Source organism: Ptychodera flava, chromosome 6, assembly GCF_041260155.1.
Source record: "Ptychodera flava strain L36383 chromosome 6, AS_Pfla_20210202, whole genome shotgun sequence".
Taxonomy (NCBI): Eukaryota; Metazoa; Hemichordata; class Enteropneusta; family Ptychoderidae; genus Ptychodera; species Ptychodera flava.
The window spans coordinates 36,494,494-36,508,547 of NC_091933.1; the positions used below are offsets into that span (position 1 = coordinate 36,494,494).

General features: G+C 37.8%; 2 protein-coding genes across 3 annotated transcripts in view; both read right to left on the bottom strand.

Annotated features, from left to right (window-relative positions):
* Positions 1–7,086, bottom strand: part of LOC139135639 (ATP-binding cassette sub-family C member 9-like) — a 67,069-nt gene extending 59,983 nt beyond the window's left edge. Inside the window, exon 1 of the mRNA XM_070703141.1 lies at positions 6,491–7,086. Coding sequence (XP_070559242.1) covers positions 6,491–7,033 — 543 coding nt within the window. The 5' untranslated portion in view covers positions 7,034–7,086. The remainder of the gene's footprint in view (positions 1–6,490) is intronic.
* A 2,435-nt stretch (positions 7,087–9,521) lies between these two features.
* The window catches only part of LOC139135641 (ATP-binding cassette sub-family C member 8-like), a 40,755-nt gene continuing 36,222 nt past the window's right edge, over positions 9,522–14,054 (bottom strand). For both annotated transcript variants that reach the window (XM_070703145.1, XM_070703146.1), the window contains one exon: positions 9,522–13,824. In XM_070703145.1, coding sequence (XP_070559246.1) covers positions 13,687–13,824 — 138 coding nt within the window. In that variant the 3' untranslated portion in view covers positions 9,522–13,686. The remainder of the gene's footprint in view (positions 13,825–14,054) is intronic.

Sequence of the window (14,054 nt, forward strand, 5' to 3'; positions counted from 1 at the left end):
TGGTGCTTAGCAGTTTCAAATTTACAGCACTTGATCAGGAATTACAAAGTAAAAGTATAATATTTACTTGAACAGACCAGATATGAACTGAAAATGCTCACGTGTTTCATTATATATTGCATTTATGTGCAAGTTTGAACCTTTGCTACATGCTTTGCTACATTTAAAGTGTTATGATCAACACAATGAATTTCACCACAGATCAATTCTAAAGGTCATTAAGTATTCAAATATGTAATTAGCTGAAATAAAAATAATTAATTTCTTTGAGTACTGTCATTGTATCACAATATAGCATGTGTAATTACCTTTGGTCAAGTCCTTCAAGCTCTATATGCCAAACCGTGAAAGCTTGTTAGCTATTTATGCAAATTATGAATTAGCTGACATGAAAATGCAAAATGACTTTCAATACTGTTATAACCTGGTATAATGATCAATGTACACAGCATGTTTCGCCAAATTTTATCAAGTAAATGCCAGTATATATCCCTAATTTGGAAGGTTCATTAAATATGCATATTGGGAATTGGCTGAAAAAAATGTCAAATGACTTTCAATAATCTTGTATCATAGTATCTTTAATGTACATAGCAAGTTTTGCCAACTTTGGTCAAGTCAAAACAGATAAATATCGCTAATAAATGCGGGATATCGGACCGCAGGCGGGCGAAGATTGCATTATAAGCGCGCCAACCCAAACTCACTGCATGGACATCACATTTACGAAATCGAAGTCCAAAGTCAACTACGTCATTGTTAGAATAAGAGAGGTTTTCCATCACACGGGAGCATACCACCACAAATTTTGCACAGATGGCCTTGCACTGGCATTGAAAAAGGGTGCATGGGAGCATGGGAACGCGGGCAGTTTCCCTCGCTATGGGTAGGAAATGCATTGAGCAAGACACACTTCCGGGTTCGCAAAAAAACGAGGATCCCATTTACGGGGCGCTCAAATATAACTTTTTGCTGTGATACATAGCAGAGGCATATATGTTTGTGATGCTGAGAATAACATCCGTAAATAAATGACGGGTTTCAAAAGTTGACGTTTTTTGCGATGAAACAGACTTCTGAAGGTAGCTCGCTTGGGGAACACGTCATCCCGGCCGCTGTCCGCTTTGACCCCAGTAATTCACACTGGTTTTGGTCGGCCCAGGTACCCAAGTCACTTCGACCCCGTCACACTTTTGCCTACATGTCCACGGAGACGATTCAACATGTTCCACAACAAAGCCAAGACAAAAATTGAAAATATCAATAAAATGGCTTCACAAAGGCTGAAATACACGATACTCGATGAAGTATGAAGTTTATGAAATGAAATCAAAATTGACAACACAAGTGTTTGTCTCGGGTAATACCACTTGAAGTTGAACTATTCTACAGACTGTTTTTTTCCATACAGTGCAGTATTTGTCAGTGACAAATTAATCTTTGCAATATATTTTTTTGCGATGAGCTGGAAATTTGATTAATATCGAGTTAATGTACATAAATATTCCGTTATTTACTTGGACACGTTTATTTTCTCGATCCGCTATCTGCGGACTACGTGCTGAAGTACATTGACTGTTCATGTCAACGATCGTTTCTCCCTCTGCAGAGTTTCTGTATCCCATTCAACAACGCTGTACCTCGATCACACGATAGTGACGCTATGTAGCTGTGCAGTATTGAAACTTATCATAAAATGGCCACCTCGTCTAACAGTAACACGTATTGTCGGGATTATCGTACGGAAAAAGACTGCAAAAGTAAGACTTATGAATCTTCATCAGAATTGAACACATCATGATTGTACACGAGTATCAACCGTGAATGCACGTTGAGCTCGGCAGTTACACAAGCATGGTACGCTACATGCATAGCCCTACGAGTATGGCGACAGTGTCCGGCTTTGGCTACGCCGCCTACCGGGGTGGGAGGCGGCGTAGCCAAAGTCGGACACTCTCGTCATACTCGTAGGGCTAGCTACATACACTGCCGCGATGCCGATCGTATGCATTCCAAGGCCTATCCCGGAATTTGTTTCACAAACAACCTCAAAGGAGAGCAAACATACTTCTATGGACAATGACGAACACGTTTCTTGGCGAAGCAAAATCAAAACAGTGCAGAAGTACATGAAGTAGGTCACGGCCTTGGACTCTGTGCACGAACCTGATTGGACACTTCAATACCTTTGACCCAAAGTTATTATTCATCAGCACTTCCATGCCATGAGGCTAGGTAGAGAACGTATGTACTCATTTCTGGCGATCGAGCAGCGAGGGAAACAATCAATTACCAAGGATAAAGCTAATTTGCTAAACGATATTTTATCTTGAATAGTGAGTTGAATGAGTAATAAAATATCATATTTTTAATGTTCAATACGAGGTTGAAACACGGAGGGACCGTGGTTGAAACCAGAGCTATCCAGCTGTAGCCAACCTCGACAAGCACATTTCACAGCGCCCTCAAACAGTCGATTGTTTTCACTTGTCATACGCGGCGTAACAGAAAAATTAAAACTTTCATAACTTCATTAATATCCAAGCCACGCCCACCAAAACCTTTTCAGTTCTAGCCATTTGAATTCTGAAGATGTCTACCAAATTTGACTGAAATACGTTCAGCCGTTTTTGAGAAAATGGACCAACAGACAGACAGACAGACACACAGACAGACAGACAGACAGACATTGCTGCGACATATGCTCACGTGTGCACACGTGAGCAAAAATGCAAGGGAAAACATTGCATTATTTTGAATTTTAAAGATGGCTAGAAGTAAATTTAAAAGCCATATTTGTTGCTTTCTATGTCTTTATTTTGCAGAACTATTGCAAAATGAATGAATGAAAGGTCAAGATTAACTTTAGGTGTGATTTCAGGTAGCAGATAATAGAGGTGTTATATAACACTGTGGACTAAAAAGTCAGTAAGCAGTGGAATTTTGGGCGGGGATGACATCTGACCTTGAATTTGATGCACTATACCTAGTATTGTTACAAAGCACAAACTCAACAACATTTCTGTTGATGGGAGAGTTCTAAATTCCGTATTTCTGGACAAATATGACATTAATAATAAATAAAAATAATTATAAATAATAATAAATAAGCCTACCAATGTAAAATTCTACATTTCCTTCAAAATGAAGTTTCGGAGTGCCAGCGTGATAAGAGATCATACTGTTGTAATACCCGTGGGCCAAATGTTTCCTTGATGTGAAAAAGGGGGTTCAGACCGAGGTAGTTAGTTTTGTATACCCTTTGACCGGACTACCTCCCGGGTGACTTAAACACCTTTTTTCCGCCGTCTATTCTGCACTGCTAGTTTAGTTTGGCATAGCATCCATACCCTTGACTGTCGAGATTGCCTCTCCCAAACATGAGTGACAAATGCTTTTATCTCAAATGATCACGGCCAGTATAATCTCGACACATACTCTACAAAAGCAACCCGCGGGATAAAATAAATCCTGGTTGAGGGTGGGGAGAGGTGTTTAAGTCTCCCCAAAGGGCATAGTCCCATTAAAGGGACCTTGGCGTACACATACTACATTCGTTTGAATCATCCCACTCCCACTGCCCACTCGCACGGGTCGCTAGTTCGACTAAAAATCTTCAACTAATTACCCCGTGCGGGACTTACCGACTATATTGTCTGGTTGAAGTGGGTTTGAACTTCAAAATTTGGCGAACCAATCACAGTTCGCCTCATTCATGTTATTGGATCTTCACATGTTGAAGAAGGCAAAGTTGGCGCTGGCCAACTGCCGAGTGTGCAACTTCGACCTCGGTCCAGGCATGGAGGTGAAAGTCACCTCCGTGATCCAAGAGATCGATGGGCTGGTCTTGGAGACTCTGAATTGTCGATATATGTTCCCGACAGGGAAAGACGACGTAATTAGGCAACTTTTTCCTGCATACTGCTGATGAGAATGGACCCGGATATCACTAAAGACTGGTTTGCTTTGACTTAAGTGTAACGCAAAGTAATTCACAGCACTGTAGATTTCACATAATTTATTTTGATTTGTATCGTTTGAGATTCCTCAGTGGTCCACAGAACAATAAGTTACCAACAATGCAGTCTGATTGGTTCACAGACGTTAGAATATTAATAACTAACACGATTGGAACTAATTTGGATTAATGGATCTTCACATTTTTCAAATTTATCGAAAGTGTTAGGTTCCCTATACCTTAATGTTTCAATATTACAAATTATTTAAAAACAAGTGTATGACTTAAGAAGAAAAGCAGATGAGCTTATATTTCCAGATTAAGCCGACATAATCTAATCATCCAATTATCCTAAATTAGTTCCAATCGACACCTTTAGATAATTGATTAATTATATCTATTAAAAGTACGTTTAGATATTTCAGTATAAATTTCAAAGTAACCATTAAATAACCATAGAAGTCACATTCTGCAGGTACTACAAATGCTGCCAAAAAGTGTGGCATTTGTAGTACCTACAGAATGTGACCTTTATTGTTGTTTAATGTTATTTGGAAACTTTCACTGAAATACATAAACGTATCTTTACTAGATATTACTCAACAATTATTCTGATGCTGCACATTATTGCTTATAGGCAGAGTTGAAAAAGCTATAAGAAAGGTAACCTTAAATGATACAAATCAAAGAGAATTGTGGGTAATTTATTGTACTGCGTAATTAATAGCACAGAGATTTACCACTTCCAGTTTACCTGTTAAAAACGACATCGTTACCATGTTAAAGTAGGATTACTGCTTTCTTTTGACTACCAGTCAAACTTTTACCTGATAAGACGCTCGTGATACGTTTCCCGAGGTCGGTCATGGACGTCACCATTTGAACTGAAGAACTACTGCCGTGGTAAGCGATTACGTAACAGGCTATTACCGATCATGTGCAACCGTGTGGTGGCGCTTTAAAACACAGGATCTAACGACTCGTTCTGCCAAAGTCTGTTTTCGAGGAGCACCAAGCTGCCCGGACAAGAGACTTAGGCAAGCGAAGATACCCCACTCATTCGATATCAAGGAAACATTTGACCAACAGTTGTTCAAATCATCGGTAGTCATCAGTGCTTCCCAGACACTCGTCAAAAAACAAAAACTTAACACTCCAAACTTTTTTCGGGCACCTGCCTTGTGATGTGTGTGACTCATAAGGGTCATGCAATTAAAACCATAATCCCTACATCACAGTATTGTTCTTGACAGTGTTTATTTCCACTTACTTCTCCATTGTCTGAACCTACCAGGCGATTCTGTCAGAATCTAATTCTAACAACCATCGACTATTTAGGTACATTATGACTGGTTCTGATTCTACTACATTATGCAGTTCCTTGGTCAGGTTTCAGTGGTATCAATGTTACTTCCAATCTCCTCAGTCCCCGTTCATTAGCTGCCTACGACTGCCCGCATAAATTCCACCCACAAGGCCCTAAACAATGCATGTCTACACCAGTATTTGAACCACAGACTTTTACGCGGGAGACCTACATGCTAACCATTTAGCCATGGAGCGATTTATAGCAGCATGGTTTGGGAAATTAAAAATGAATATTGGAAATGCAAAAACATGACTTTGCTCGCGCTGACCAGGTGACACCTGCACAATATGCAAATCATTATTGATCACTATCGATTATTATCCATTGACTTCAAACAATGGAAACAAAGACTTGTTGGTTCTGCAGAACTTAATGGTAAAAACCATTGTCCATTTAGAAACGTTGCGACAGGGATCGGCTAACATATCTAGTGGGCTATATGATAATTGTGACTATGTGGTATAAGTCAGATGACATCCGTCCCCTCGGAGTTTCTGGTTTAGAATTGTCACGGCCAACGGGCTCGGTAATTCTAAACCAGAAATTCCTCGGGGCTGGTGGTCTACAACATACCTCTCCTATGCAGAACGAGCGTGTGGAATATAATTATATATATATATATATATATATATATATATATATATATATATATATATATATATATATATATATATATATATATATATATATATATATATATATATATATATATATATATATATATATATATATATATATATATATATATATATATATATATATATATATATATATATATATATTTATATATATCTTACACGATACAGCTCCTTTTCCCAAAATGACTACTCATAGCCTACCGTGATTAAGATTTAGAGTGGAACAGTGCTTTTATACACTCATAAAGAATCGAATTTACTTGCTTCTACACAGCTCTTCTTCTTTTAAATATGGCAGAGATCAGATTACAAATTGAAAAAAAAAGACATATGTCTTTTGCTAGGGTCTATAGTTTAACTTATTAGAACAGGGGATAGACCACTAGATCTTGGGAGGGTGGATCAAAAGCACGATATATATATATATATATATATATATATATATATATATATATATATATATATATATATATATATATATATATATATATATATATATATATATATATAATATTTACCTCTTACCTGTGTCCGTAATACGTTGAATTCTAACATTAGTAAGCATGAGTATATTACGATGCTTACAAAAATAATATCAAGTCTCATGATCGAAAGGTCAAAGCCAGTTTCATCTATTTGTTGGGTCAGTCTGACACTGTCAATGGCAATAGCAGACAGCCAATACAATACCAACAACCAAGTCAACTGAGGTCGATTCCAATATTCCAGATAGTTATAGTACATCAAACTTATTAGTCCACAGAGCAGTGCACACGACTGGGGTACATACAGATGCGGTTGAGTTACAGAAGTCCAGGACAAATCTGTTAAAACACCTTCGCCGACGCCACAGAGTAACACTAAAATCAAGAGAGTGGACAATATCCATTTGCGTTTGTGTCCTGGATAGGGTATCAGCGTTTTCGATGAATACTCTCGTTTAGTAGAGAAGCATCTAAATCCGATCAGCACTAGAGACAGAAGGAACAGAAAACAAACGTGGACTACACCATAGATAGTGTCGAGAATCTGTTGATTGTAACGGCAGGTTGCTGATTTGTCTATCATGGCTGCGGTTAACCACTGCAGCTCACTCGACAACACAATATCACTGGTAGAGACTGTTCAGGGAGCGTTTAGTTTATATGGCTGGTGGGGTGGTAAATTCGTCATTTGCTGCTTACGAAATTAACTAACTTAAACTCCAATAAAAGAAAATTACCCTTAGTAGGAGATAAACAAATCGTAACCGATACCCCATCCGCGTGCTATCCAAATGCCGTTAAGGGTGGAACGGCAAAATCGAGGAGGGACATGTAAAATTGGAAAATTGCAAAGCGCGTCATGGGTTGTTTAAGAGGAGTCACTGAATTTTCAAGAAGTCCGTCTCGTCGAAAGGTATGTTACAGTAAACTAGATGATTTCCCAGCTTCGCAACTTTTCTTATTTCAGATACCCCGCTCCCCCTCCCATGTTTTGTCGCTTTACCCTGGACATAATAACTGAACTTTTCCTTTGTTCTGAAACACCACAACTCTAGGGGGTTATTAAGTTTATTATGGGAGCATCGAGAAAGTTACGGGTCGTTTTAAGAGATCTGCCCTGACGGCCTATGCTTTTCACGTCAACTCTGTCCAGCCATGGAGTATTTAGGTCAAATGTTGCACCCCGAACACGACAAGAGATACGTTCAATGCAGCTATTTTTCTGTTGGGTGTTAACGCGTAGCCTGCGGTACCTTCTTGGCTTGTAAAAAGGTCGGTGATAAAAGCCACTCGACAAAATATATGGGCATTAGAAGTGTATCAAAGCTGTTGGAAGGCCCTTCCTACTGACCTAATCAAAATATAATCCTCTTTAGTGACAAAGGTCGAAAGTCGGTGTATTGATGTCAAGTACTTGGTCGCCGGGCAGTCGCAAGTGCCTTTGAACAAAAAGTCACGTCCTCGATTTTCAATAGAAATACCCACTTTTCCTTTTATTTCGAACATAAATTTCAGTTATCAAATCAAATCGATTTGTAGGATAGAAACTTTCATGGATCAATTAGCGTGATAAGTTGGCAGTTGCTGATAAACTTACATCATTCAACACGATTGAAAATTTTCAGAGACGTTATTTGACGCATGACGCCATCACACATGTACATTATTCTTAAAGGGTATAATAGCTTTAATTTATGACAACATTTAATTCCATATTTTTCATAAGAAAATAAGTTCTAGTAAATGCTTATTTGTGTCTTCCTAAATATGTTGGATTACAAAGTATTTGCCTCGCTAATACAATGTTTTGTGTACAGTATGCAGCGTCATTGACAAAGTGTTGTTGACGTTCGGACTATAATAATCAACAATCATACTTCATGGCAGATCTCACAAATAATCAGGTCATCATGATCATAAGTGATGAGAATTGACCTGAAATAGGTTGCAAAGCGAACCGTATTTTTAAAGGGGTCAAATAATTTTTAAAAGGTCCACCTTGTCGAAAACTGTGTTACAATGTACAATTGTTCAATAACCGTTCATGGGTTCCCAATTTATAATTATCCAATTTCAGATGAAGCCCACTTGGTGTCGCCATAGTAACTGCACGCTTTCTTCTAAACGTTCGCGACCTCACGCTCTTTTGAGTCTATTAAAAGGAGTATTCGCGAAAAGTTGTGGGCTGTCATCAGAGATTTGCTTTGGTGGGAGATGCTTTTCACGTGAACTCTACGCAGTCATGCAGGTTTTAGGTCATGCATTGGCGAGTCAAACTGGTGTAACTCTACATACTAGTTAAAATACCTTTCTTTGGATTACTGTTGTCTCAATAGGTTGAATCGCCATTTTTGGCGTTGAATGAAAACGCATAATATGGACTGGACAAATTACGGGGGTGTTTTTTGGGGCTTGGTTTCTATTTTTCGTGCAAGCATTTTTGACGGGTCATGAAATTTCACGCAAGCATTTTGAGGAGGGCAACCCTTTTTGCGCAACTATTAGAAGCCAAGACATGGCCGATATTGTGCTTCATCTATAAGTATAAAATCATAATAACAGAGTCTATTCGGCAAACTATTAACAACCGTCCTCTCCAAATAATTTATATCCGATTTCGGTACTTTAATGTATTTTTATAATTTATGTAAATGTCCTTTGCTTGAAGAGGGAGGTATGAATAGCATGTGTGTACAATAGATTTGATTATCGGATTCCATAGAAAACTTTCTCACTCGGCGGTTTACAATGGGCCATGCCATCATAGAACGTGCGTTGATGGGTTTAGCATTGAAGCAGAATGAACTTTGTAGTTTCAGACACTTGGTACTACTTCCAAAGCTCTTTAATGATCAAAGCAGTAATTGACAACACTGTAAAATATCGTTTGAATGTCGAGGTTCAAGTGATTTTCTTATCATGGATAAGCGTAAACATTTGTTTTGCTTCACTGTCACACAGAACGTAGATATTGTCGTGTCTTTGGTGTATATGAAATACATAGTGCTCCATGATTTATCATCTAAAGCAATGGACACTAGCCCGGGAATACAAAGACAACCTCACCATAATTCTGAGGAAAACAAATTTTATTTTTCATCCGATGCATCAACCTCAATGAGTGACAAACAACAATACATCTTCATCCAAACAGTTCTGCAAAAGATCGTATAATGAAAAAAAACGGTCTATCGGGCTATTGGGTCATGCTTATAAACGACTTGTCCGATCTTCCACATATTCCAATTCGTTAATCACATTGTGAAAGTATGGATATGCTTTTGGGATACATTTGGGAAAGGGGTAGCCCGATCAGGGAGTTTCTGGTACAAAAACAAACTTCGTTATTAAGGTTACCCTTAAGGTCACGCACTTTAACCACAATATCTACGTCACTGTATTATTCTCGGCGGTGTTCGTTTCTACGGGTATTCTGTCTGAATCTACCAGGCAATTCTCTCAGAATCTAATTTAATCTATTGTCTATTAAGGTACATTGCGACTGTTTCTGGAGGTTCTGACTCTACTACATTTTGCAGTTTCTATATCAGGATCGAGTGGTATAAAAAGTTCCGTCTCTATTTTTCAACAGCGGTTATACTTCCCATGTGCTCAGTGCCTGTTCATTAAACAGATCGAACAGAAACAGAACTTACAGAAAACAAACGTGGACTACACCATAGATAGTGTCGAGAATCCGTTGATTATAATGGCAGGTTGCTGAATTGTCTATCATGGCTGCGGTTAACCACTGCAACTCACTCGACAACGCCATATCAATGGTCGAAACTGTTCAGGGAGTGTTTAGTTTATATGGATCTTGGGGTGGTAAATTCGTCATTTGCTGCTTACGAAATTAACTAGCCTTAAACTCCAATAAAAATGAATTACCCTTAGTAGGAAATAAACAAAGCGTAACCGATACCCCCTCCGCATGCTATCCAAATACCGTTAAGGGTGGAACGGCAAAGTCCGAGGAGAGACATGTGAAACTGGAAAATTGCAACGGGCGTCATGGGTTTTTAAAAAAGAGTCACTTAAATTTCCAAGGTCCATCTAGTCGAAAGCAATGTTACGGTGTACAAAATGACTTCCAAGCTTCACAAGTTTCCAATATCAGATACCCCGCTTCCCTCTTCCCCGAATTTTGTCGGTTAACCTGGACATAATAACTGCATTTTTCATAAGTTCTAAAACGCCACAAGTCTAGAGGGTTTATTATGGGAGCATCGAGAAAGTTACGGGTGGTTATCAGAGATCTGCCTTGACGGGCTATACTTTTCACGACATTCTCTACAGCCATAGAGTATTTAGATGATGTCTATCGAATTGAACATTGACTTTGTATAACAGTTAACGTTTTCACTTATAATTTGTTTATTCATGTTGTCTAAAGAGAACACGGATGGAACTAATTTGAGATAATTGGATCTTTGTATTTTTCAAATTTCTCAAAAGTGTCAGGTGCCCTATGGCTGAATGTTGCAATATTACAAATTACTCATTAAAACACTAATAATAATAATGGTTTATTAAAACATTATGGTGACCGTCATTAAAATTGGTCAAATTATTTGAGTTCACAGAATCAATGAACATAAAAGCATGTTAAAACAAAAGGAAAAAAGAATAAAAACAAAGCCTTACTACAACAAAAGTCATAAAAGTCGTAAAGATAAAACAGGGAAGATGGATCGCAAAAAGCTGCAGCTAAAATAACTAATAGACTCAGACATACATGAACAAGTAAACCACTATACAAAAGGGGGAGACAAACTCAGAATAAAAAAACAAAACAAAAACAACAACAAATTAAAACAAAATTACTCAACCAGTCTGATGCTATACACGACAGGACTGTTATCCCTACGTTTTGTCCTATATTTGAAAGAAACTTTCCCATTGAATCGCGTAGAATACTTGTGATGGTTTGGAGATGGAACAAGATGGTGAAGGCTGTGATTGTCCTCTAGAATCGATGATGCAAACAACTTGCAAATATTGTTACGCCTAGTGTCAAGAGTGTCAATGTTAACTAACTCAAGAGCCTGGTTATATGAATGGAATGGGTAGATTATACGGAGAGCCCTCTTTTGAACACTCTCCTCAATGTCGACCTCGACAAGTAACGTATAAAGAATCTGGATTGTTGTAGTTTTTGGAAATTATCAAAAGTGTTAGGTGCCTTATAGCTGAATATTGCGATATTACAAATTACTCATAAAAAAACTTTGTTGAGCTTACATTTGCAGATTAAATCGACAATACTCCACCATCCAATTATCCCAAATTAGTTTCAATCGTGTTAGAGGTTCCATGGCCGTTTTAGACGTTATTTCGAGTGTTCTTAAAATTAGTCTTGCAGTGGAGTTCAAGGCACAGGCTGTACCATTTCATCTATCAAACATACACAACTAGTCCAAGAGTTCTGAAGATATTTCTCATGTTTCCTATAGATTATCTTATAAAACGGTATTCATCACAAGTGCTCCCTATCTGTTACACAGTACAGTGTCTCGTTACATGAATCAATAAATCGTTAAAGTTCGTTTACGGTCATGTTGTATTCACCGTGAACGCCATAATATAAACATTCAATGCAGCAATTTTTCTGTTGATGTTAAGGCGTTGCCAGCGGTACCTTCTTGGCTTCAAAAAAGGTCGGTGAAAAGGCCACTCGACAAAATATATGAGCATTGGAAGTGTATCAAAGCTGTAGCAAGTCCCTTTCTACCGCCCTAATCGAAATATAATCCTCTGTCAAGACAAAGGTCGAAAGTCGGTGTATTAATATTGAATATTGGTCACAAGGCAGTAGCAGTGCCTTTTAACAAAGTCTCGAGTCCTTTGATTTTCAATAGCAAATACCCATTTCTCCTTTTGTTTCGAACATGAACTTCTGTAGTAAGCAAATCACATTGTTCCAAGGAATAAAGTTTATTCTTCGTACATTTACATTCTATTACCGTTCATAGGTCCCCCATTTGCAATTATTCAATTTCAGGTGAAGCCCCCTTGGTGTAGCCGGTCCACCCTGGCCATAATAACTGCACGCTTCCTTCTCAATGTTTGCGATCTAACACTCTTTTGAGTCTATTAATACGATTATTCGAGAACAGTTACGGGTTGTCATCAGAGATTTGCTCTGGCGGGCGATGATTTTCACGTGAACACTGCGCAGTCATGCAGCTTTTAGGTCATGCAAAGACGAATCAACCTGGTGTAGCTTTACATACCATTAAAATACCTTTCTTTTGATTACTGTTGTCTCAAAAGGTTGAATCGCCATTTTTAGGCGTTTGATGAAACTGCATTATTGGCACTGGACAGAAATTACAGGGGGCAGTGTTTTTCGGGTTGGTTGCTTTATTTGTGCAAGCATTTTTGAAGGGTCATGAAATTTCACATGCCTTACAAGGAGGGTCACCCTTTTTGCGCAGCTATTAGAAGCCAATATATGACCGATGTAGTTCTTCATCCATAATATAAAATCATAATAAACTGAGTCTATTTGGTAAACTATGAAAAACTTTCCTCTGAAAAACAATCTATATCGGTACTTTGATATATTTTTGATATATTCTGTAAATGTACTTTGCTTGAAACAGGAAGTATAAAAAGAATGTGGGTACAAGCTAAGAAATTCGATTTTTGGATTTCATAGAAAACCAGGTTGTATATGAGAAAACTATGAACAGTATTTTTCCAATGTAAAACAAGAAATATTTGCTCAGTTTTTGGCATTGGATAATTGATTTTAATTTATTTGCTTAGAATAGGATGATTACAATTAGCAAATGTGCACATGAAATTTTATGTCTAACGAATTTTGACCTAGTAATATTGGATTATGGATTGGTATCATTGTGATTATTTTAAAAATGTTTCGTTTCACAATCACAAAGGACATACATATTGTCAGGTGTCCTCCGTATAAATTTAATAAGGTTCTTCATTAAATATTATTTCATGATGTATCACCTAAAAGGATGAACACTGACCCGAAAATATAAAGACAACCTCACCATCAGTCTGATGGAAATTTAAATTTTATTTTTCCATCATATGGACAAACCTTAATATGATATGGGCAACAATACGTCTTCATCTTCATCGTTCTGCAAAAGATGCTAAACGGCTATTGAGCCATGCATATAAACAACTTGTCCGAGATTCTTCCAAATATTAAAATTCACTGGCATTTAGCACAAGACGGCTCGATTTAACATGGTGACACTAAAAATGTCCCTTGACCAACGCAGCGAAGTGGCTTCCGTCCTGTTTCTCTAACTTCTTCGGTGAACCAAACTCGACGACTCTGCCTTCACTCAACACCAACACATTGTCCGAGTCAAGTATAGTTGACATGCGATGCTAGAAATCAAAGTTGTATTTATTATAAGTTGTAATTATAAAAACAATAGCCATAATATGAAGTGAAGCGTGGTATATCGAAGAAATTTTATTAGCTTTTTTATATTTTGACAGGGTAAACTGAGAGCGAAAAAAGTAATTCTATCGTATATATTTAGTTAGATTTTCATTTGATAAGGCATCTTCATCTATATCTAACCGGCCTCCCGTGTACATCATTTCGAACCTTC